General features: G+C 35.2%; 1 protein-coding gene across 1 annotated transcript in view; it reads left to right on the top strand.

Moving 5' to 3' along the window:
* Positions 1–26,982, top strand: part of LRPPRC (leucine rich pentatricopeptide repeat containing) — a 150,386-nt gene that overhangs the window by 108,686 nt on the left and 14,718 nt on the right. Inside the window, exons 25-31 of the mRNA XM_009641573.2 lie at positions 517–623; positions 13,223–13,291; positions 13,555–13,645; positions 17,024–17,166; positions 17,268–17,355; positions 22,029–22,152; positions 25,834–25,922. Of these exons, the coding sequence (XP_009639868.1) occupies positions 517–623; positions 13,223–13,291; positions 13,555–13,645; positions 17,024–17,166; positions 17,268–17,355; positions 22,029–22,152; positions 25,834–25,922 (711 nt within the window). The remainder of the gene's footprint in view (positions 1–516; positions 624–13,222; positions 13,292–13,554; positions 13,646–17,023; positions 17,167–17,267; positions 17,356–22,028; positions 22,153–25,833; positions 25,923–26,982) is intronic.

Raw genomic sequence — 26,982 nt, 5'->3', positions numbered from 1 at the left:
GTAACTTTAAAGCACATAATGATGCCTACGTTCTTCAGACTGGAAATGGATACTGATTTTAAATTTAGAAGAGTACTAATGTTTGGATAATACAGCATCATGCTCTCAGATTAGTGCTAATACTTGTTCTAGCTACGTATATTACTGTTAAGAAACAACTTAATTGTAACACAGCACAGCTAAAGCAAGATGTTTTTCAAATAGTTCTGCAGTTAAGAAATCCTATATTCTCACTTTTTACAAGTAGAGGATACCAATCTATAGTCTATTTTATTGAAAGTAATTCAAAATATGGTGCAGATAAACAGAAAAGCATTTCAAATATGCTCAGCCGCAAAGCTACAACAAATTGTGTAATACGTTGTAATCATTCTGTGTGTTTCAAAATTTATTTCCATTTAGCTTATTCTTGGTGTTTTGTGGTGCTTGGGAAATATTAGTATTAAGAATATTTGATGTGTATATTAAAATATTTCAATATATTTAGTAAATTCATGAGTGTTATTCTGTCTTTAGTTTCAGATTTTATAAGCAGAGAATATGGTGACATGATGGCTCTCTATGATCTCTTCTTCGCCTTCTTGCAAACACGAAAATACAAAGAGGCCAGGAAGGTCATTGAGGTGGGATTTTAACTATAGTACTCTAATCGTGCAGCTATTTAGATTCTTAATTAGAAACATTTAAAGTTTTTAACCTTTAATTAGACTTGCTCTGATTCATGTTAATAGAATTCAATCCCAATAATAACAAAAAACCTCGACCAGCTTTATTTTGTATAATTACAGTTGAGAAGAGAGACAGTCTTGTTGTATGTTGAAATTGTTTCCTTACTTTTTCAAATTCACTGTTATATATCAAAATGATATTTGCACCGAAGGAATTCTTTGTTCTTAAAAGCACTGGAATTTAATTTGCTGCAGACCATGCTCAGATTTATTTGTAATGCTTGTCTACAAGTTAATCAGCCAAACAAGCGCTGTCTGCTACTGTTTGGCATTTAATTTAGCATTTCTTCTCTCTCTCTCTTTTTCAGGATAGTAAGCAGCTTATAGGAAGTGGTAGGTGACAAACTTGGTCTATTTAGGATTAGTATATTTTATCTAGACTTGATTGAAATTGTGCTTACTGAAATTGATAAGTCAAAGGGGCAGCTGCAGAGTCTGCCCAGATTGTGATTATTTTTTTTCTTAACACAGTTGTCCATTTTTAAAATGCTGCATAAGTTTTCTAGTTAATGTGTGGGAGGAGGCATCTTGCAGAAAAAGTAATACTTTGTCCTCGTTGTTACTGTTATGTACATACAACTCTGTAGCCTAGTTTGGGGTTTTTTTCCTTCCTAAGCCGAAGTATGGTTTTTTTCCTAATTCCCCTTAGAATATTTGGGATGCCAGTTATCCCTACTTGAATTATGTAATAGAATTCTTGCATTTAAAAAATCTTAACTGAAGATCTGATTGTTTATCTGTGGTAGAACAATATTGTTCTGCTGTGGGGTGTGTGGAAATTGCTAAACAGAATGCTGAAGCACTGATATTTTTATTCTGAGAGGGATTTTTGGAGCTTAAAGTCTTATACAGAAAAAAAGAAATATCAGTATCTGACAGAAGACAATACTGAGGAGTTGAGTTCTTTTTATGATTAAAGCGTGTATTGGATGTAAAAGGATGAAATCTGAGAATTGAAAGTAAAATTAAAGCTAAATTAATAAAAATGGTACTTGGTGTGATTTAGCAGCTGTTTCTTTGATACTGGCATTTAATTTCTCAAAACTTTTATTGGTGGCTACAATTGAGCAGTTATGAATAGGATAGTAAGCAAAGTCTGAAATTGTTGGGGCTTTGCAACTTCTGTCATTTTCTTAATAGGTGCCGAATTATCTGCAAATATTCAGTATTTGGTCATTGATCATTGAATTATTAGTAACCACAAGCAGACACTTAGGCCTAAATCTGATATCTGGAGACTAAATGGAAGTTTACCTGGCTCTTTATGCTATTTAGAGTGGGTTTTCTTGCTCTTGCCTAACTTCCTTGAAATATGAATTAGAGCTGTTGAGAAAAAGAGGTTTAAAATCCTGGAATTTTTAGGAGTATAGGAATTTAGCTAGGAATAGCATGCATATATTTTATGAGTGGGTAAAGTGGCACAAAATCAATTGCTATATAGTATGTTATATTTTAAATATGCTTTTATTATGTAACAATGTTAAGTATTTTCAGAGACTTTTTTTTCCACAAGAGTGGAAAAACAGCAACAAAAAAAATCTTAAAATTGGTATTTTGTCAAAAAATAAAATAGCTTTTATTGTTTTAAACCATAAACAAGTTACTGTTGGCTTTTGTTGTTTGTTGGGAAGTCGAAGCCTGAATGACTATAATGTAGAAGATGGAGTACAAGCTGTATGTGTATCCTTTTCTCTAGTCCCATGTTTTTTGCAACTAAATTACTTCTCTTATTGGTCATCTCAGATTGTTTTTCTGTTTTCCTTTCTTGTGACATGATATTCAGTAAAGGTGATCAATTGGTGCTGCTTTCTCTTTTTAGATGCTGTTGCATATTAGACAGATACCTTTCAGCACATACTTTTATCATGTATTGCTGATTATGGTGGTCAATTGCTTTTATTGATATAATTTGTTTTAAAAGTATCTACGGAGTTAATAAAGAGTATCTAAAAGGGTAGTAATGAAGCTACAAAAAGGTTTCCTTAGGAGCGAAGGAAATGAAGACCATGGAGGATATGGTTGTTTGAATGGGTGTTATTGGAGACCACTGCCTCTGCTTGCTCTTGCTATTTCTAGAAATCAGAGTACACTAGATGTCTATGTGAAAGCTAGTGACAACTGCTGCTTTGAAAAACTTGCAACTCAAAGGCCCGGGAGTAAGAAAACAACTCTTAAATTTCAATCTTTGGTAAAATACAACTGGGTGACAGTAGTGGGAAAGGAATAAGGGAAAGATTTGAGTGAGATTATAAAAATTAGGTCAGAGTTGTGCACGTACATTGTCTGGACACAAATGTATTGTGTATGCATATATATAAGCTCATGTTGTGGGATATTGTCATAACAAGAGAGCTGAAAGCTCTAGGGCTCATGTGCTTGCTGGAAGGACAGCAAGACTAAGCAGAGAATGATAGTATAAAAGGCGACAAAAAGTGAATAGAAAGGAGGTGAGGCAAAGAATGCTCCTAACTGATACCCAGACAAGTAAACTGAAATATGTGGTAGTTTGGTGGTGGGAGTCTCGTCTGAAGCAATGTTAAGTGGAAGAGAAGCTGTGATTGCGAAGACTGGGCACGAAAATTGCAGCTAAGTTCTAAAGCTTCACAGAGTTTGGTTGATAAGGTAACAATTTCCGTTATTGCTAGACTTCCTTCTTAAGCTTTTGGAAGTCTGTTCTCATTTGTTCTGTGGCAGGTAGCTAGAGAAGAAAGCCTCTCACAGACAGAAGACCTCCAAATGAGGTAGCCTTGGCTGCTCTGTAAAGTAAAAGTCTATTTTAGCTGTGCCTGGAGATTCCTGAGCCCATGAAGTTATGCTGGTAGATGGATGTGCTGATACATGCTTTTTTGCTTTCTGCTGGGAACAAGTCCTACCACTGGGTGCTGTAGTACATCAAAGCATGATTTAGTTTTCAGTTCTTAATTGCACCTCAACTGATGAGTTAGCTTTTGTCTTGAGTTCTTCAAAGGTGATCATGTCAAAACGAAGTTGGCACATCTTTCTTCTTGCCCCTTACCATAAGGTCATATACTAGCTTGCTTTCCCTTGGAGTGGCAAAGCATGACTTCTATGTCATCAAATCTAGCTCTAGTTACTTAGGATTTTTTCCCTTACTTGGAAAGGCAGTTTAATTGCCTTTTTTATGAAAAACAAAATTGAAGTAAAAAAGAAAGAAAATACAGTCAATACATTTTGACTTTAACTAAACTAAACTACATTAATGTTGGCTACAAGAAAGGGATATGAATTTTCAATAAATAGGATTAGGAAAAAAAGCACCTTCTAGAAAGGTATTGTCTTCTAAAATGTTGTCGTCTTTTTATAATATTTAATCAAATTTTCTCCTGGAGAGAGATCTTACATAGTTTTTCATATGGGTTGCTCCTGGGTGTCCAGGTAGTAGATCAGAAAATCTGGAAGAGTTGCTTGGCCTAGTATTCTTTTAAGTCTGGTACATAAATGGTAAGAGAATTTTCTAGAGCCTAGTCTCCCAGATCCCTCCAATCCACAGCTTCTTACCTTTTGCCAGTACTGGACAATTGGAATTCCCTTATGTTTATTCAGTTATTGACTGCCACTTTATTAATATGATCAAGCTGATGGGTGAGAGCTGGACTGATGTGCAGGTTATGCAGGGGAGTGGGAATGAAAAGGGGAACGTTCCACCACCTTGGAGGAATCTACTCCCTGTCCCCCCCTCCCCCTTCATGTTCTGTTATTTTGTTTGCATGCTGCATGGAGGTTTAAAGATTTCACTACCTGAAGTAGTTAGAATGTAGTTGTTGTCTGCCATTCTGGTCCAATTTTAATTACTTGGTCATATCTGAATTTTGCACTGAGATCTCATACTTGCAGCTGTTTTACCAGCATGATGGTTGAATATTTCTAGACTCACCCTTTTTCCTTCATTTATTATTCATGCTGAATGCAATTATCAAAATACTCTCTGAATCTGCGTGTAATTAAGCCCATGTCTACACTTCGCTCTTTCTGGTAGAGTCTTAAGACTTGTACATCGTTAAGTACTCTAACAGTCCTGCAGCTTGCTTGAGCAAGCCCTTCTTTAAATCTCCTTAGCAAAATTCTAAACTGTATTTTCAAGAAGTAGAAGTGAACACTTTACACCTATGGCTAAAGTATGTAAGGTTTTAAACTGGTGTTAAATCCATTTCTGCCCTGAATTGATAAAATCATTACACCTTAACCTGTATTTCATTGGACAGCAAAATACTTCTGTAAAAAAAAAAAAAAACAAAAAAAACAACAAAAAAAAACAAGCGTCATGTTAAAAGAGGGTATCAGGTCACTGGCTTTTTTAGTTTTGGAGCTTATGGACTCTGATAGGAACTAGGAGTTGGTAGGGATGTTCAAGCATTTTCTGTTGTTTGACAGGTACTTTTGGAAATCTTTCTAGATCAAATCACATCAGCTATTAAATTAAAATTGTTCCTTCAATGAAAGAGTAAAAGCTCTAGTTTCTACTCTGTTTGTAGTTTTACTGGAAATGAAGACCAAGAGATGATTACTGTATTTTGGATATAGAAATATTTGGGGTATGGAAATATCTCAGAATTGTATGGCATAATTTTTTAGTAGAAGACCAGCCTGTACAAGTCTGCTACCACTAGAGGAACCTCCCTTGAAAATGGCAATGCATAGTGCATGGCTTCCGAATTCTTTTAACCAGACTTTAATTAAGTGTGATACTTTCATTATCTTCTGCTCTCATACTAAAAATACAATTTATGTTTAATAATGAAATATATCATACCACATCTCAAGACATTTATGTGAAGAACTGAGGGGCAAATGGTTGTGAAATATTTTAATGAAATGTGTTCCAATATGAATAAATGCAAGAAAAGGCATTTGCTGTTGAAATTAAAGACCTGACAAAAGAACTGTTTTGGGTGATTTTAGTGTACAGGAATATATCTATCAACAGATGTCAGGTTAATTCAGAAGGTAAATAGATTTAAGCAAAGAATTGTGACATCCGCTGTCAGCAGACCTCAAGATACCAGTTGCCATTGGATTTAATCTACCATAAAAACAATGAGAATATTTCTACTTGATATTGAGAGATTACAACCTTCTTTCATCCAGATTGGTTTTTTTTAAGAGTCTACATCATAAAATTGAGTCTTGCTGATTTTATGCTGGAGATAAACGATAGGAAGAAGATGCTTTCTTGATTTGTGACAGTAGGATTTAGAGAGGTTTTTTAAGTGTAATTTAATGGTGGTTATATCTAGTGTCTGAATTTACCTACAAAGACTTATTTTTGATCCAGTTAAGAAAAGAGTGGAGGTGACTAGAACAAAACCTAAATGTTTGTGAATGTTGAATGCAAATTGTATTGGTAACGGTGGTCTGAGATTGAGGAGTAGTTTGTAGGGGGTGTAATAGCTTTTATTAGAGTAACTGTATACAACTGAGAGGGAGGGGAAAGGCTGAAGAGCTTTTAGGCATGCAAGCCCTGTAATTACAAGAGAAGATTATTTTTTTCTTATTATTGAGTCCCATTAGTCTAATAAAAGCATTACTTCTCCTTATGAAACTGGACTCTGATACAGCTATTAGTGAAGTTGGATTTTTTTGTCCATGCATATGTGTATGAGTGTATGTGGGTTAACAAAAAAAAAAGGGTGCTTACCAGCCCAGTGCATGTTATTTAGAAGTTAAGTACTGCTTTCTTAAAGCAAATTAATGTTTCAAATAAGTAAATTCTGGTAAAGGAGGTGACTATTGAACAAATTATTCCCAGAAAGGGAGAGGGTAATGGGTTTGGAATGTGGGCTCATAGTAAGAGCTGTGCATCCTTTCTTAGCTCCAGGGACTTTGTGTTAGAGGGAAGATACTACTGAGTTATATTATGCATTTTGAATTCATCATACACCATAAAATCACATTACAATGCAAAGAGCAAATTTTTGCTCTGTTTTGAGTCTAGAACATTCTTGAGAACTTTGTTTTGAGCAGGGGTTTTGCATATTTTTGATGTCATCTTTTCTTCCAGCGTGATTATTGTTATGAAGTTCTCTTATTGTCTAATGATTTTTTTATAACAATACTGTATAATTTCTCTTGGAAATCTTACTGGTAAATGTAGGGTATTACAATAGTACTTAAACATACATCAGTCTTAGTTGTCATGAGTAATGCTATGGTTGTAAAGCTCTTTCCTGTTTTTATTTTGGCATTTTTGGAAAATAATCAGTTTGCTTACTTTTTTTGCAATGTCTGCCTAACATAAAGCAATGTATATTTGTCTTTCAAGAGAAATAAATAAAATCATGAGTATTTACTCAACAGATACTAATTGTGTTGAAGTCTGTGAACTATGTAACTGACAGAAGCTTTGAGGCAAATATGTACTTCAGGAAAAAAAAGCCAACAGTAAAACCTGATATTTTGTGACTTTTCCCGGTAGAGACTGTAAGCTCTGCATTTTCTTATTGTAAACTACTGCTGCTTTTTATGTAAAAATTAAACTAGTGTGAGTAGGCTAGTTGCTACCTCGGTTGTTTGTAGGATGGGCAGAAAGGAGAGAATGAGCTTGAATTGTAATTACTCCCAACAGGAGAGTTAGGGAATATAAATATGTAGATGTGTCCTTTTGTCTTTCATTAAGTATCAGATAGCGCAAATCAAAAACTACACAATTACTATATATTTGATATTTTAAGGCATAACTTGCAGTGGAGCACCTCATAATTTTCAGAACTCTCATGCCCTCGTTATCAAACTTGAAAAGTAACCATATTGAAGTTAGAGTTTTAATTATATTCAAACTTTCATAGAGTTGTCCCTTACAAAAAAAGTTGTGCAAGTGTCCGGATGTTTCAGATGAAAGAATTAAAGAAAACTATTGTGGGGGTTGGGATGCGTTTAGTAATGTAATTTTTTTCTGGGCAAAATTGCTTACAAAAACCAAAAGCAATTACTTTTTTTTTTTTTTTTTTTTTTATGAGGAATCTCATCTTAGTTATAAGCAGTTCGCAAGGTCTTCTAGGTTTTCTTTTGTTTGGAAGGAGTAAAGTGAATGAGGCTATCTTTCCACGGTAAAGAAACAATTTTTGAAATCCACGAGAGCTAAACTTCTTTCAACGTGGAAAATGAACTTCTAGAAAAATATAACTTCCCTTGCCTGCCATATACATATGTAGCTTTAGTGTTATACTGGTGGTACAATAACTTTTAAGGAAAAGCAGAGCTAGAGAGAGGTAATGTATTTTATTAGATAGCTGATATAATTGCAACAGGAAAGATGCATTTTGATGCAGAGATTACTTTTAAATCCCTTAGCCTTTAAAGATACTTCTATAAATTTCTGGCCTATTGCATAAAAGCTCGTATGTTCAGAGCCAGTAATCAAAACTATCTTCTGTATTTCTTGTATATCCACTATGGTACTTCACTTACATTATAATATTTATAGCATAATGTAAGAAATGCAACTGTATCCTTGTTTCATGCATATTGAACACAGATTTAAGATTATTTTTTAAAAGTAACCTTAATATAAATGTTTCATTCGGTATTTTTTAAAACTAATGCATTGTTATTTGAAGGTGAAGGAGTATTTAATAAGAGGCAAAGATGTAATAGAAGTGTAAGATAATTTTAACCATCTCATCCATCAACTACATTTAGATGGCTACATAAGGTACAAAAACTTCTACCTGCATATTCTTTTAACTCTCTGATTAAGCAGAAGGTGTACTGCTTAATAGAAGTGAGGAATTCTGCCAAGTGTTTTAACGTAGGGGAAGATGCAAGCATAGCATACAGTGTTTCTGTTGTAAAAAACTTTGTTCAAGTAAGCTGCCATGCAAAAATATCCCAGGCTTCTTTGAAGCTGCATGGGATTTGTGAGATTTTATAGACATTTTTGTGGAATCAGGGAAAAATCTGTCTTTAAATTAAGAACTTCCCATCAAATGTTCTGTTTTCACTGATGCTTATGTTGGAGAGAGCTGTTAGAAATGACATACATCAGTTCTTATAGCTGTCTGTTTAAGGCTGGCTGTCTGGAGAAGTAATGCATTTTCTTGCAAGACATTGCTTTGGCATCTAAACTTCAGTAACTGGTTCTGGTACTGGTAACATAAGTCTGTTATGGCTGTTGATGTAACTCATCATGAAATGTTCTTCTTCCTTAGCAGCATTAGCTGTCTCTTATTATTACTGGCTTTTTTAGCTTCAAAGAAAGGAATGAATGGATCTACCTGTCCAAAAAATACCATCAGAAAGTGTAGCATAGATAGTGTTTATAAAATTTGGCTGTTTCTTTCCAGTATGTTTGCAATGCTGATTGTAGTAGAACTGTTTTGCTAAGAAGAGACTGAAATTTGTGAAGAAAATATAAGGATCTAGAAGAAAACATAAAACACTTAAGGAGGGCAGAGTTAAACTTGAAAGGTTAGAATTGATGCGTTATTCACAGTGAAGTTATACTGTGAAAGGTTTAGAGTAAGTTGGCCAGGATATGTAACACTTATTTTGCCAAACAGTGCACAGTAGTAGTTTGTGGAAGTGTGGTGTTAGAAGGTTAAAACAAAAGAATAATCCACCTTCCATGTATGTGCCAAATGAAAAATACTTTTGCTGGCTTTTCAATAATTATGCATCCAAAGCCAGCTATAGCAAAAGTGGTACCATTTTGGGACATTCTCAACTCTTTAGTTTTCTGAAAGTCCCTCATTTTTAACAATACCACAGGGTTTCTTGTCTGTTATGTTGCGTTTTGTGGTTTTTCTCCTTAAGTAAGTTTTGTGTTTAAAGAGAAAAAGGTTGCTTTAGGCAAGTAGAGAAAAGTAAATTGTTTTTTTATATGTCTTCTGTAAATTACTTAATTTAAAAAAAAAAAAAAAAGGACTGGTCTGTTAGCTGTAACAGTTACAGATCACTAATGTAAATGAAACTTAAATATTTCTATCATTATCTAAAAATCTGGAAAAACATCAGGTAGAATCCTCTCTGACAGGTCAGTATTCTCCCAATCTGTTTTCTTTCAGTTGTAATAGATAGAAATTAGCTCAAATAAAAACATTACTACAGGAAAGATTTTTCTGGTGGTTGGACCCCTTCAGTCACCTGTCTGAAGTGACTGGTTCTAGGAAGGAGGAGAACAAATCAGGTGCTTGCAGTGTGTTAGGATTGTGATTAATGTGATTTTTGAGTGCTGCTTGGTAAGAGTTCTTCTAAAGATGCAGCATATTTTTTCCCCTTCTGGTTAGTTCTCCTTTCTGTGTATGAAGGTATAGAATCTGAGTAAATTAGTGTAGGGTTGTATGCTAAGCCTCAGAAAGATAGTAACAGGTGATCAAAAGTATGGAAAGGTTTCTATAAGAAATATGACTAAGTAGATGAGTTCTGCTTAGTCTCGAAAACAAAAGGTGAAACAAGGAATTACTATATATATTGCTCATAAAATCAACATGAAATGGAGAGGACAAAGAGAAATCAATTTTGTATTGTCTTCTAAGACAAAATCCAGGGGCTTCAAATGAAACTGGTAAAAGCTAGGCTGAAAACAAACAAAAAGTGGTAGTATTTTGGTGGGTTTCTGCAGAAGGTAATTGAGGCAACCCTATGCCAAAAGATCTTCTGAATGATAAATCTTACAGGGTTTCAGGGGCAACCAGAAAAGCTCATGGAAGAGACATGGCTTACTAGAAGCAGCGCAACCCACTGAATCTCAGGTAGTTAAGGGAGTGAAAGAGCACTAAGGGGGAAGTATTGCTGGGGTTTCTGTCATTTTATATTCTCCCACAGGCACTGTTAGGAAGAGGATAAAAAGCTAGATGAACCTTTGGTCTGGTACAGTACAGCTGTTTTATATTCCAAGAGAATTTAAAAGTCAGAAAACCTCGATGTTTAGTTTATATGCTGTATGAATTGCTTGAGACTCTGAATAGCTGTTTCATTCTTTAAAGCAGTGAATGCCGTAAAAATGGGGGGGAAAAAACCCGAACAGAACACTATGACTCAATAATAGGGGTTTTTTTGTCCACTGAAACAGACAAGATCAAAATTTTAAATGGGAATTTGAAAGACTAGTTAGAGTAACAATTTTTTTTACTGGTTGGGTTTTTTTTTAATTCCTTGCATTTTTTTACTCTATATTTTAGTCTGCTGTATTGTAGAAAGTCTGTTTCCTGCTAAATGCAATGTTTAAAATTCCCTAAGATGGTAAGGGATAAGCTACAAATATGGACTATCAGGCAAGCCCTGGAGATTTAGTTAATCTGACCTAGATGTTCTTTTGATGATTGAGACCTGCAGTATGTGAAAACACTTCTCAATTTCAAAATGAAACACAAGAATATCTGTTGTATAACTCAGCTGTCCTTGTAGTGACAGACGCATCAATCATTTCTGAACAGGAAAGGATTTACTATAAAAAGTTTGTAGCTTTGGAGCTGTTGAGTTCATTGGCATTCGGATCAGCAATGATATTGGAAGTTGTAAGTGAATTCAGCATTTGAATTTTACCATGTCCTAAAGAGGATTAGCTACAATGCAGGCAACATACTTTCTTCTTTTTCATTTTCAAGAGCCTGTTGTGTAAGATGTTTATTCTTGACTTAATTTTCAGCATATTTTAGTGAAACTTCTTGGTGGCTCTTAAAAAAAGGACTGAACAGGTACCTATAAACATAAATATCTGCAGGGAAAAAACCTAATTGGGGGGAAAAAAAGGTAGCTGGAAAGCAAAACTGTGTTTAATATATACCATCTTTGAATACTGGAGAAGCCACTATTATTCTGTAATCTCTTGGGTTGAGACTATTTTTCTAGTACAGTTAAATACATAAAAAAGATGGCCCATGTTGAAGAACTGGGGGGTTAGCATCCTATTTTTTAAAAACCTTGAAATGATTGAATAAAATGGTTTGGATGGTTGGCAGGATTATATGGCCTAACATTTACTCTGCAGGACACTGTTTCCTGTAACTTTGAGTAAATTTTAACATTTTTGAATGACGTTTTACATGCTGGTTTTCTGGTGTATGCTGAATTATTTCAGAAAGATGTAATGGTAATAATTCTGCTCTTGGAGAATACAGGAAAAGGAAATGATCTGTGTTAAAAAGACAGAAGCTAAACTGACTTTTCCAATGGTAATTGTTTCCACGGCTTTGGAACTGAGACACAATATTTCTCACAGCTTTTTGTTCAAACTGTCTCTTATGTGAAGTGGTGTTCAAATTTTGGAAGTCTCATTTCATGTTTAAACAGTAGACACTTCTTTCCATATTAACAGCTAAAAGCCTTCAAGAGTCAAAACACATGTTTCTCTGAAGGGATGAACAGACGTTTCATCAGAGTCACTTTGAGCTATATTAATGTGAATCTGGACACCTGAAATGAAAGCAGAGTCCTCTCTCTAAATGATCCTTGTGCTAAAACAGAAGAGTATAAAGAAAATAAATTCAAGTACTCTGAGAGGTGAAAATGATGGATGCTTTGCGCGCAGGTTTTTGTGTCATTTTTTAGATACATCAGACATAAGTACTGGGATGCTTGTAACATGTTTCTTTAAGAACTTTGAATTTTCCTATGTTTATTTAATAATTCATTTAAGTGGAGGAACCCATACGTGGTGCTGAGGAGGCACAATGTGGTAGTCTGTACCAGCTGGAGTTTCCAAGGATTGAAACCTTTTTGAGAAGGTGTATTCTGTAGCTGTAGTCTGTTCAAAACAACAAAGGCATGAATAAACAAAGGCTCATCAAGCCTGGGAAAATTAATAACAGAAAGAACTATGGCATATTAACTATCATACGTTGGTTCCTGCATGTACACACACGTAAGAGTAAGCCTTTGCTCTGTTCTGGGACAAGAATTGCCTTACAGTTAGTATACCTGGCATATGCATTGGCAGTATGTTACAGTTGTAACAGTTACTGCTCTGTACATTTCCTGTTTTTCTTACTGAGCAAGAGAAGTCTATATCTAAAACCACTGTTGTTTTTAGGTATTAATGGTTATAAGAAAATGGCTAATGTTAGCAGAGAAGGGGTGCCAAATGGTGATCTTGCGGTTGACGGGCATGGTTTTCTAGTTGCTAAGACATTGCGGTGGTGTTAAATACAAACTTTTCACTGTGAAGACAGTTTGGAAACATTTGGTTTAATTCTTTACAGTGAGTAATACAAATGGTTATCATGGGTAATAATAATAATACCCTATTACTGTGGTGATAAAAGTGATTTAACATTTGAGTTTATCTGAAGTGTATTTTAAATCAACTCTCTCAGCAGTGCTCAACCAAAAAGGAAAATGCCTTGAATAAAATGACTGCAATTTTTAAGTCTTTCATAAAAGCAGCCTAACTTGCTTATTTGTGAGTTTGTAGTCTCATTCAGGTTTCAAAAAACAAACAAAACTATGACCTTTTACTGTGAGTATATGTACTATGTTTACTTTTCCTTAGAATGTTCTGTGTGAAGTAATGTGTTTCTTCTTGTGGAAATATTTTACAGACTCCTGGTTTGAGAGCAAACTCCGGAAGGTTGCGGTGGTTTGCAAAAAAGTGTATATCAAATAATCAGGTATGTGGCTCATATGATGTCTTCTATGTAACTGTCATTATATTCCAAGAAAAATTGTTTTGAAATATTTCATTGCTTGATTTTTATGTTTGTGAAAGGACGTGTGACAGGCTGATGAGGTGAACTTAATGCTCTGTGTAAATGCTGGTATACACTTAAACAGAAATATTATTTTAGCTGAATGCACACAGCATGTAAGTGCACATACATAGAAAAGTAATTGTTTGACTGAGGTATAACTATGTTGTTATTTCTTTTTAAAGATGGAGACTTTGGAAAATTTGGTAGAATTAACTCAAAATCTATTTGAATGTGATAGAGATGAGATGTACTACTACCTGTTTCAACTGTGTGGTAAGTTAGCTTGTGATCTTTTTTCATGTTGTAATCTGTTTCCTTTTGTGGTTGGAGGTAGGAAATAACCCTGCATTGGAGAGGAGTTTTATCCTGATATACAGTTAGCCTGGGTACTGTTTCTGAGGCGTCCTGTGGGGGAAGAGTGTGAAGGTTTTTTTTATCTGCAGACCTCAACACTTACATAGAACTTCTATAGTACAAATCTTCCAATCTATGCTATTGTCTTGTGTCCCAATTCAAAAGTTTACTCTGTTTTGGTTTTTAATGTGCTTAAAGAAGAAAAACTGCTCATTTGTTACATCTTCATAACTGATAAAGATCTGGAGTCTCCTGTCATTGGATGTGGTTCTGAAAGGTGCATTTTTCTAAGAATCTACCAATTCTTCACCAGCCAAGAACTAACTTTTGCATCACTTATGGGAATGGAACAGTTTTTAAAATTGAAAGTTCATTTCGATGCTACACTTAGTGTAGGATGTATCTGTAGCGTTTTCCATTTCCTCTTTTCTGTATTTTTCAGACTATGCTGGTTTTGTTATTCATTGCATCATACTGTATTTATACATAATAAAATGTTTGGAAACTAGTTCTAGTTATTTTAAAGTCTTGACATTTTGTGTTAATACTGGATATCGAGCTCTAAATAGTAAATTGTGACATAAAAAAAAAAAAAACATTACAGGGATTGCTATGTACTTCAGTAATGTATATATATATTAATGACCCACTACAGCAACTTAATATATTTGGTCATGGGAAAACTTGCATTTGAGCTTGAAGTAATTTTAGGCTGTTCCCCATGTGTATTTTTGCGTGACTAGAACTAGCGGTGTTTTAATGCTAAATAAAATATTATTTGAACTCCCTTTTTCTTTTCATACGGTAATGAAGGAGGCTGCTTCTCCATTGTACTTAGCACAAGCAGAAGAGCTGAGTACTTCCACAAAAAAAATGACCGGAGACCCCTGAGAACTTCTTTCCTTTTCATTTCCTGAACAGCCTCCAAACTGTACCGCTACCCAGTTCTGCCTTCACATATACTGGTTCATCATCAAAAATCAAGTAGGCCTGAAGAGCAGTCTTGTTTCAACAGGGAGAGAGAGTCTTCCTATTTATCCACTCATCCTGTTCACCTCTGGCAGTGACTAAGTCTGACAGTGTGCCTGCTAGGAAGAGAATCTAAGAAGATACAATTTATCAAATTCTGTCATGCAAAATCTTCAGTTGTCTTTCAAAAGACAAAACCTATTCCATCTATTCAAAGAAGTGGAAAATACTTGCGTTTCTGTCACCTTAAAGGACAAAAACCATGCACGTGCCTGCTTTCATCCATTTTAGATTATCTATCAAAGCTGCCCCATGCACAAGTACAGCAGAGAGTTGTTGTGCACCTAAGCCATAACTTCAGATCTACTTTAAGCATATAAAAAAAGTCTACCATCTAGTCCAAGCTGTTCAAAACAATGCATTTGATTTTGTAGGATCACAGAATAATTTATGCTGGAGAGACCTTCAGGAGTTTTAGGCCTTAGTCCTTTCCCAGCTTCAAAGTTGGATCAGATCATGGCTTTGTCTAGTAAAGTTTTGAGTGCCTCCAAGGGTTGAAATCAAACAGCCTCCCTGGACAACCTGTTCCAGGGTTTGATCATCCTCAGATACTCCACTGCTGCAACTTTCATGCTTTGCTGTGCACTTCCAAGGAGAGATTGACTTGCTCTTATCTTTAACTGTCAATTAGGTGGTTGAAGAAAGCAGTTAGATCCCCTGTTAGCCTGCTTTTCTCCAGGCTGCGCAAAACTCATCTTCAACTTCCGCTTTTGCTTCATCTGTTCCAGCCCCGTGTCTATGGCTGACCTTGCTCCAGTTGCTAGCTTTTTATAACTTTTTATAGTTGTGGAGCCTAAAACTGAACAGAGTCTGCTAAGTGTGGCCTCACGAGCGTCAAACATAGGGACAAACACATGAAAAAGTGTTAAGACGTTCTCTGTCCTACTCTGTTTAACTGCCATCGTAACCTGCTTTAAAATGTTACCTGCAGTATTTGGTCCTTAAAACCAATCATTTTATTGGATGTAGGGTAGTCACCAAGTTTACTGCCTCATCTAAAAAGCTGAAGTCATGCCAGAAGCTTGTTGAGAGCGGGCTTGGATCTTAAACCACCCAGTTACATATCCATTTATTTTCCGAAGCCCATTCTGCTCCTGGAAAGAAGAGAACATTGCACTGTAACGTTTCAATATTGCATTGCAATATTGTTTGTAAAGCAGCATATGTTGCTTTGAAACACCAACTTTATAACAGTTCTAGAGAATATCCAAGTGTGTTGTGCTGCTTCTGGGTGGCTGCTCCAGCTTTTCCTTGTGTTACGACTCAGTCAGTTGAGCCTGAGCTACAGAGCAGCTGAAGTTCCTTAACGGAACACTGGAAGAATAGCTGAAGAGCTGCTCTTACAGGCTGAGATATTGCTGTGTGAACAATTCATTCTGTCATCTGTCTTTGGACTCTGTCTTTTTGCCTTGCATCTCTTTATTCCTGATGAAGAGGATTCTGAGGATTCTGAATTAAACCATGGAATGGACAGATTACAGCTAGCAGATGTTGGAGCTAGGTAGCTGTGAATAGGACCTACAACCAGAAGTCAGTGCTATTCTGGTGACTTGTCATAAGAGACACAGGAAACCACCTGCTGTATATAGTTAAGTAAATAACTGTCTTCTTTCACAAAGTCTAGCTTTCTATTTGTTTGCAGTTTTGTACAGTGGTGCATACATAAACTGCTATTCTTGTTGAAAACAGTTGAATTATTCTGTGAACTTGGTAACAATTTGTTAAGTTTTTCTCTTTCAGAAAACTTACCTTTTACAGTCTTAGATACGCATTTTTTTTTTCTTAGCAAAAGAGAGCCTGAAGGCCTAGAACACTTCCTTGACTTGAAAGTGGTAAACTTCTGGGATGTAGATGCTCTAATCCAGCAGCAACATAATCAGAGGATTTAATTTCAAGAATAGGATAGAATAAAACTTACAAGTGGTACCTTAGAGTGTTTGTAATGATTCAGAAATTTTTGTAATTGCTTTTACAATGAACAATCAGGAATCACAACTGATGAGCTAGGAGGAACACTTCTGCAATATTTTTGAGTTGATTTCTCATTCATCTGAAAATTCATACAATCCTTTGGGTTTTTTTGCTGTTTGCATCTTCTAATGTTCTCTTCTGTATTAAAAGTAGTTTAGAACTTTTCAAGTTGATGATCATATGAAGCAGAAGTACATGAATAATTGATGAATTATTTTCCAAAGATACCTTGAATCCCTTTAGATATGTATGTGTACTCTAAATGTGCTTTTATCTGAAGATAAAATCTTGTTTCAGAGAACAATGATGACTGGAGAAAGGCTGAAGCTGTTTGGACTAAAATTCAAGAAGAAAATGTTGTTCCTCGTGAGAAAACACTAACCTTACTGGCTGCTATACTTGAGAAAAATGGTCAGGTTGTTCCCTTTGAGGTACCTAAGGTAATTAGAATTTACGCTTCCCAGCTAACAACACTTGAGTATATTTCTTTCCATTGAAAAATAGCCTTATAGTAGCTTAAATAAGTTTGTTTGTTTTAAAGGTTACACATGAAGATACTAGAAGTTTAAGTGCTTCTAATATGGAAGAAAGACAAATAAGGATGCTTTGCAAAAAAAACAATGCAAAAGGTAAACTGAAAAAGACTGTTCTTTCTCCCCTTCAGCATTAATTTCAAGATTTCAATTAACTACAGGGCAACAGATGCTTCCTGCTGCTTTTTGTTGGTTTGCTAGTATGTTAGGAAAGGTACACGATAACGTTGCTTGCCAATATTTTGCTTCAGAAGCTGATATGAGAAGGATATGCTAAAATATTTAAAATGTCATTGGAAATGCTGACTTTTAAATGCATGTTTGAAAGCCAGTCTGCGGCGAAGTTGCCAATTTTAAAATTACCAAAGTATTGCTGATCTGTAGTTCACTTTAGAACATGATGTTAACCCAACAGCATAGACTTTCAAATGTATCCATTAAACACCAGAAACTAAATTTATATACAGGATTGATGCTAAAAATACCAGTTGTATGGTTCCCAGAAAATGTAGCTGTTTGGTCACAAGTTTTATGGTGTGAGACATAGAAGTGCAGTGAAAAGAAAGATTAATATCAAGTGAAATTGCTGGGACATGTTTATGGGAAGGTAATTACCTATTAAAAGAAGTTGTTTGGAGATTTTTTTATTTACCCCTGCTGTTGAAGTCTTAATAATAAGATGAGGTATGGTTCCAATGTATACTTTAGATACCTTATTTAGATTTGGCAAAGAAATTAAGTAGATGAGATTAAATGAGATGACACTATGTTATGGAGATAATCATTCCTGTCTTCCTGTCTGGCTTTTATCTCTGTTAGTCTATTTTCTATTTGTTGATGTTGTGAGGCTATTTATTTATACTTGAAGGGAGGATTCAATGTGTTGCACAGTGTCTTCAGCCTCTTTACAGCTAAAATTAAAGTTGTCCATGTTTCTCTGTAGAATTTCCAAACTTTTCCTCCTGTTGTTCCTCCCCCAAAGAAATACACAAACTGTAAACAAAAGATTAAAATCTGTGCCCCCACAGTTCATTGTTTCCAAACCTCTGTGCCTGTGGATGCCACCCCACAAATAAAATGGCCTTATGGAAAGATCACTTCAGATCAGTTCTGCTGCGAAAAATGAATAGCTTTTCTGTGCAAACTTCCCTGCCTCAGATAGAAACAAAATTAACTTCTGCTTGGGTATTTGCTTTTGTTATAGAATGGCGGAGTGTACTTCAGTGCAGTTTCTGTGGCTCAGTCTGTGTGTAAATCATTGGAAATCCATTCCTAGTCATCTCATCTCAAAGCAGGGTCACAGAGTCAGAACTAACATTACTGGACCTTGCAAGGCGGGGAGGAACTCAGTCCATTTTTAGCATTTGCCAAGGTGCAGAGCATTGTATATTCTGGAAATCCGTATTTTCTTTGCCTCAACTGGGACAAATGACTACATATCTCATTTGAGAGCAGATTAAAAAATAGATTAAGTAGTTTTAAAAAATTAGTTTTGCTGACTGAGGAAGATTTATACATACAAGATACCTAGTATTTTCTTCTTTGAGTGTTTCAGTATATTTTACAGGTTGAACACACAGATCTCTAAGCTTTGAGTTTTTAAAAGAAAAATCTGTCAGTCATTCACACACTTAACTTAGGTTTTTAGTGAAATGACCCATTTCAATCAAGTTATTCAGCCACAGGAGTGCTGATTAGAAGTCTAATGTGGAGCCTGGATATTCTGTATGTAGGGAGTGCAGTCTTGTGTTATGTATATGAATTTAAGAATCGTGTATTACAGCAGGCATATAGTTAATGATTTCAGGAAATTCTTCATGCTGGTAAATTTTGGGAATAAAAAGAAAATGAGAAACAGAAATATTTTCACTGAAAACCACACAAAATTAATGGAATGCTTTTAATAACGTTCTTCCTAGAAAAACATCCTGTGCCTTTGATATCATAAATGATCAAGTGGTGAGCTGGGGGAAATTAAATGTGCTTTGGACCTTGCAGAGAGACTAGTTTAAAACAAAAATATAAAGTGTAACTGCTAACAGTCTGTGGTGACACTGGATGTTGAATTTAGCAGTAAATTATTCCTGCATATTCTTTCACTTCAGGGTGAAGTATTTGAGAGGAGGTAGTCTAAAGCTTTTGGGAATTAAGGGGAAAAAAGACAAATATTGGGAAACAGTTCCTCTCTTGTTGGGAAACTGTTCTCTGTCTTAAAAAACCGATAATAACGAAGTTGTCACTATTGTATAACAGTACAATGTAATTTTGATGTGAAAGTAATAGGGCACAATATAACTTTTTATCAACATCACCTTTTTGATAGGAAAAAGATTAAGTTAATCTAGTTATGTAACTGATTTCGTGAACGTATCAGCTGTGACATGGAGGTGTTTTGAAAATCTGTTCTCTGAAGTGCTTGATTTATGCAAAGTCATATTTTCATTTTATCTTGATGCCTCAGTGTGAGAACCTGACTCTAGGGGATCGTGTTACACATATCCCAAACAGTTGCAATTGCTGAAACAAATTTGACTGTCTTGAACTGAGACTTTCTTGGCAAGTTGTCACTTTTCTAACAAATCTTTCTACTTGAAATAGCTAGCATAACACAATATGATTTTGAAACCAAGAACTTTCTCTTTTGAATGCTAATATATTTTAGTAATTTTAGATGCTGTGTGAAGAAGTAACAAGCTGATAATACCTGATCAGGCAAATGTCTCGATTCGAGACTCATCTAGGTATGCTTCAAACATACTACTTGCACTGATGCAAAACAAAGTTAAGAAAATAATCTGAATAGGATAATCATTCTGAGGTCGGGACTGACATACACAGCAAAGCATCTAGAACAGGAAAACAAAGCTGATGCAAGAATTTTTAGTTTTTCAATGAACTAGTCATTGCAAAAAAGATTTTAATGTATTTCCTTATAGAAACAGATCTCATATTTTGTAGGCGGTCATAATTGATGGTAACATGGCTTGACATCATCTCCACTGGTGGTGAGGTCCATTTCTGTACCCAATCAATGGAAAGCAGTATTCAAACACAGGATGAAATCCTAGCTCAATCTGAAGACAGCAGAGCTTTTGTACACGTCTCCAAACACAAGGAGTTTTTGGCTTTAAAAAACAGAATTTAAACTGGCTTTCGCGAGCAGAAAGAACAAACCTATCACCAGTTAGCTACTTTTTTGTTAATGTAATAATTAGTTAATACTTGTTAAACCCTTTCACTGATACAATTTATTTTGTTGAGTATGATTGCTAGTCTGCTGAGTCTGCTGGTACCTCAGATTATAATAATTTGTGTGAACACTATGAATGCTAGTGTTCAGCATATGAGCAGGCAAGAGAGTTCAGCGCATTGCAACAGGCCAAGCTTTAACCGCAGACCTATAAGTAAATGTGGTAGAGGATTTCAAGACCTTTCCTGTGTTGTCCTGTTGTTGTTTTATTGGTCTTTTGGTTGGCAATGCAATCACTATTGTCATGTCAGACATCAGGCATATTCTCTCTCCATCTCTCTTGTATCTGTCTCTCATATACATGAAACTCACATACACAGAAGTTGATTTAATTTTTACTGTGATATTCTTATCCTTTATCTCTGTTGATATACATACTTAATGTAGCTCCAAGCATCCAAAGTAGATTATGGATAGCAATGTTACTTCTAATTATTAACTCCATGTAAAAGTTTGTGTGTTGTAAATAATAAGTTTTACGCATAGTCATTTTTGTGCCTACATTTCAAGGGGGTTTTATGTATATTCTTTGGTTGAAGATTTAAGATTCAAACCAAAAAGCACACCAGCAGTTTTGGCTTGAGGAATGCCAGCTTAAAATTCCATGGCACACTGTAGTAAGAGCTATTGGCGTGACACTTCTTGTGACAGTAAGATTCAAATGAGTTGTCTTCATCTTTACTTTCAAAGTATAAGAAAAAAAATGCTTAGCTGTGAAATTTGTAGTGATAGTCTAAGCACTTCTGAAAAGTTTTAAAGGTTATTGTGGCTATGATTTGAATTAGCAAAGGGATTATTTTTTGAGTTTCATTAAATGGAACATGCAATCACAGTTTAGATGTAAAATATTATTTGTGGTTCTTAACACAGCTTTCTAGCATAGGTTACAGCCTGGATAGCAGTTTTAGCTGCATGTTTATAGCTGCATAATCTTGTTTCAGAAAAATAAATGACTGAAAAGTGTGCTTATCATTTTTTTCCCCCTTTTTGGTAACATCTTTTCATACACTGACAGTTATTGTGAATGCATGAAATAAAACTGTTAATCAGTCAAACAAATGCAGCATAGTTTACTGGTTAAATATCTGTATATTTGTAAATTGTATGTTTTGTATAAATCTTGTCGTAGCCAAATAATTTCATCTCCCCATATTGGAATCACCTCCTATATTATTTGTTAAATGCTGTTGTGATCGTGCACCAGGCATTGCAGTTATATACCCCAGAATTAGGTGTTGCTTTAAAAATCCTGAGTCTTCCCCTTCTAACCAGCTGTGTTGGTATTTAAGCGACAGCCACATATAGAAAAACAGCAGAAGCAAACTTGTAGTTCTGTGGAGGTATGTGTCAGTTGATTGTTGTATACAAATGGTTTTGAACAAGCAGTGGCCAACAGCTTTGGGCTCAAAGATGTAAGGAGAGGATAAATAGATTTAAGATGGACCTTGACAGTGAGTAGGCAATGTCTTTCTATGATCAGCATTATCCTAATATGACATTTCATTTTGGCTTTTTTTAGAGGCCTACAATATTTTCATGGATATGCAAGAGAAGAATGAGTTTCATTATCGTTCTTATGATGACCTTATAAAAGCATTGTTAACACAGAATTGTCTTGAAGAAGCCATGGAAGTGAAACACATGTAAGGCTTTTCTGTGTTTGGGGGATTTTAATGGGGAGGGGGGTGGTGGTGCGGGGGGCAAGTTAAAATAATTTCTGGATCATTTTCAGGTAAGTTCTTATCTTTCAATGTGAAAACAGGTCATGACTGGTAATTAGGAGTCATAGTAAGAAATACACCAGTGTTTCATAGGGCGATATGCCATATATTAAAAAGGTACTAGAGTGACAGTATGTATTGCTAATAACTCATTTCAACTAACAGTATCAACAAATGTACTTGGCATCACAACTGAAAGCTTACCCTTCTGGCAGTCTGCCTTTTCCTCTTTAGAGCAATATCCAAACAGACAAGATTCCTTCACTTAACTGCCTGTGAGCCTTCCCCTCAACACCCATCCCTGCTGCTGTCCTACCCTGCCCACACTCCCTCGCAGCTGGCTGCCTGCCAAATGCAAAATGGTACATTTGACTGTGATGCCAGTGGCTAGGAGATGACCATAAACCTTATTTCCAACTCTTACACTTCTGAAATAAATCCAACCTGCTGTCATATATTATTAGAATCACCAGAATCGAATTAACCTTTAGTGAGTTGTATGGTATGCTACTTGCTTTAAATATGGCCTGTAATGTGTGTTCTGGTGAGATTATAGGCTTCAAAGTAAAAGTGTTAGTACTCATCAATATGGAGGTAAGAAGAACAAAAATCTGAGTTTAAGTAATTTAAGTCTTTCAGTTTCTTCAGCTGAAACAAGAACAGTGGTTGTCATCAAGTGTGTTCTCTGAGTGAATACAGTGAATTTCAAAATGCTGTAGGTAATTTAAATGATGCATAGGGCACTACAAAAATCTAGTAATTTTTAGAGTCAACTTAGTTTTTGATGCCTGGGAACAATACAGTGTAAGATTATGTTTATTATTTTCATGTTTTCTTTATAAGTGTCTAGTGTGAAGAAATGTCTTTCATTAAAAAGGTATTGGAGTTCTGCATTCAGAAGAACAAATAATGCTTTTTCAAATAGGTCTCAGTAACTGGGCTTTATGATAAGGAAAGTTTGGCTTGATGGATAGATGGCTTACATCAAGGAGAAACTGTTTATCAAATTAAGCTCCCTGAAATTGAAGTAACTAAAATCTTTCTAAATAGAAGATAGAAAGGACATGTTTTAGAAGTATAAAGAATGTTGATGAAATTTAGGTAGTTTGTTAAAAGATATGCAGAAAATATTAATGTATCGAAAGATGTATTGAAAGATTTTTCAAGGAAGAAGTTTGACACTTTATACTGCAGGTTTGTATGTGCATTGACTGCTTCCCTGCTCCACAGCTCAAACATACTCGTAAGGAAGATGCACAGTGTGTTGCATGTTATCAGCAATAATTTGCAGATTGGAAGAACAGAAAGAAGGTGGTGGCTTGTTCCTAGTATTTTGATGATTCAGAATTCCCACTAAGTGTTTCAGTATGTAAATTCAAAATGCAGGAGAAAAAAAATTTTAAAGACTAAAAGAGTTGGCGATATGTTTTAAAGGACTAAGCCTCTGAACCTTGAGATATTTAGGAAAAAAGAAAATAGGATTTAATAAGAGGTTCTATTCTTGGTCACTGGTCAAAGCCAAATGTTGTAATAACCCCTGAGCTTTTTGGAAAACTCACACTCCATCTTGTAGCATAGAAATGCCAAATAATGACATTCTAAGGAGCCTGTAACAGCTTACTGTTGCATCAAGATAGAAAATGCTTCATATTGGTAGTGTTCATGGTGTTTATCTGTGTATCTTTTTTCTAGTAACAAAGTCATGCTTACAATAAGCATTTTCAAAACTCTACGTTTTAAATTATTCACTGAAATAAAGTGATTATGTGTGTACAGAAGGTTGAGGAATAGCAAATCTGTGTGTTTCGCACACATTTCTGCATGCTTGACAATTTTTCTAGCCTCATACTACGAAGAGATTACTCCTACAAAGCCTAAATGTGTGCAGTGGCCTGAAACTTGTGCAACTCCTAATATTTTCATAAAATACAGGAAAGCTACCTTCATTTATATAAGCTAACATCTTTTTTTTACTCTGCTTGAAGCCAAATTTGAAATTTAAATAACATTTAGAGAGCCTTAGTATGAATATTAGCATCGGCAACAAAATAAGTACTTTTTTCTAAAATACTAGATAATTTTAAAACTTCCCTCCTGTTACCAGAACTGAGAAACTTCCATGAGAAAGTGATGTGGTAGAAGGAAATTGCACTCCTACTCTGCATTTGAAAAAAAACCAAACCAGCCAAACAACCCAGAAGGTTACTGAGCTGTTGGTCAACCCCAGTCTAGTTGCTTTGGCATTCTAGCACTGTTTTGAGGAATATTTACTGCTTGTGGTCCAAGAAGTTTTAAATAGAAATTTGGGAGTATTAGAATGATGGATTAGTTCTGTAATAGTAGCTAACATCTATTTAATCACACTAAAGATTGGAAGATTGGAGAAAGTAAATCCTTTGTTATATGTAATTTACAGTCTCATGCCTGAATTGTTGACTTAAGGGCTTTGACAGATGGGACAAAGAGGAAAAAAAAGGCGGAACTGAGCAGTGGGTGCTTAGGCAGGGATTAAGAGGATTGGTTGGGAGAGTAAGAAAATCCCGAGTCCAGTGACTGCATTTGTGAGCCTAGGAGGCTGAAAGTGACTGAGAGGATAGTCATATTGTGTGCGATGTGAAGGATTTTCTTGGGATTGAGGAGAATAATTTAGCAATGACCCTGCTTACCTCCCAATCCGCTCAGCCTCTAAGTTCAAGTAGGTAGGCTGCTCAGTTGTTTGCCACAAGATGATCAGTGCGGTTTATCTTGATTGCTGATATGGTAAATGGCAATGCCCCCCTTTTCCGTGCAGAGATTTTGTAATCTAGAAATGAACATTTGTAAAGTTATCCTTATGTATTAAAAATGTGGCTATATGTCATTTAGGAACGGGAACATTTTGTAGTATAAGATCAATGTGATTGCTGGTTAGTCTCTCTTGAGTAATTTCCAGAGTGTTAGAAAAGCTTTAGCAGTGTTATTAAAAATTCTCTTTGCTGTAGATATGTGAAGTTTTGTATTACAGGAGATAAAGAATTGATAAGCAAAATACAATTTTAACATGGCTAAGGCAGCAAATGTAGTATGTTCACTTTAAAACCTGTATACATCTAGATGACAGAAATTTGAAAATTAATCAACCAAATGATACGGTGTTAGTTCATAATATGCTTTAGTTTATGTTTAAAATATACAGTGCTGAAAATAAATGTTTCATTTTTATTGCTGAAAGAATAGTTTTACATTTTATAATTATGGTGACTATTGAAAAAAGAAGAAAAAGTATCCAGCTTAGGATACAACAGAACAATGCAGGGCATGCAGTTATTTTAGTCATCTAATATGTCAGCATTCAAGAATCTGAACCGATTGTTTAAAAAAAATCTTGTACTTTGTTTCTTTTGTTGCTCACTTCCAACTTTGTCATCTGTCAGAATGCAAAAAAAAATTATCCTTCTATAACCATTGACAGGATAACACAAAAGCTGTCTCCAGGTCGATATTTTGCAGCAATATTTTTAACATACGAACAGTAGTTTTTATAATTTCACCTTGGTGCTCAACCATTTATTATCGTATCAGAAGCATGTCAGTAATTCCTTTCTAAATGTCTGCTTCTTTTAGTGCTGAGACCCACATCAAGGGCTTCACACTGAACAGTGCTGCCAGCAGCCTCCTCATCATATCGCAAGTTAGGCGGGATTATTTGAAAGGTATGTCACAATGCTTGACCTTTACGTCACATTAATGCCTCTGCAGATTTTTCTTGTAACGCCCTTCGAATACTTGGATAAAGGAGTCCATTTAGCAAATTACCTGCTTATCAAGAGCCTTTTGTGGTAGCTGAGAGACGTAAATTACTGTACATGCATTTATAATACAGCTTGAATATGAATGTACTTGTCATTTGACCACTTAGTCCAGTTTCCATTCCATTTAACACAAGATGGGTTTTCTTAAGATGAATCACAGCTCTTCAGACATGCAAAATTTGTGCTCCAGAACGAGAGAAAGTACAGGCTTTCAAGTGCGTTAAAATTCACAGCACAAGTCATTTTGCTTTGGAAATTAACATACTTTAGAGCATCTGAAACAATTCCCAGCAGTTGTTTCTTGCATATCGTGTTGGTTGTGTGAGATACCAGATGAGTTAAATTGACTGTTAAATGTGCATGATTGTGCACAAAATGATTATAATATTGATTTAAAAACTTAATCAAATACTTTTTAATAGTTCTCAATACCAACAGTAACAAAATACTCAGTTTGGTTTTCTTTTTAATGTACTAATGATGATATTAAAGAAAATGGTGGCTGAAGAGTATGTAAGGGTAACCAACAAGATGGTGGATAAAGTTTATAGTTGTGTTACTTTAATTCTAGGCATTGGTTGTTTTGCAGCCTAGAGTTCAGCTCCACAGCATTACATTTTACTTATTTAGTTGTTCTGTAGAACTCTTGTGAGAGAGGAAAACTCTGCAAGTACATAGTTTTACATGCAGTGCTGTGTCTTTTATTCCTGTGCAAGCATAAGTGCAGCGTTTATATGTATTTTCATCATTACCTTTAAGTGTTAAAGCAGCTACATACAAAGAAAATTTATTACACTGGATTGGGTTTTACTTGCATACCAGAAAATCTATTTTTGATTCTGCCATCAGTTAATTTTATTTCATTCCATTATGCGTAGCTGTAGTAGTCCATACCCATATAACATCAGCTACATTAAAATACTGAGGTGAGCATTTAGACACATCTCACTAGTACTCTTTC

Source organism: Egretta garzetta, unplaced genomic scaffold (genome assembly GCF_000687185.1).
Source record: "Egretta garzetta isolate BGI_Z169 unplaced genomic scaffold, ASM68718v1 scaffold166, whole genome shotgun sequence".
Lineage (NCBI taxonomy): Eukaryota > Metazoa > Chordata > Aves > Pelecaniformes > Ardeidae > Egretta > Egretta garzetta.
This window is presented reverse-complemented; position numbering and strand designations above follow the sequence as displayed.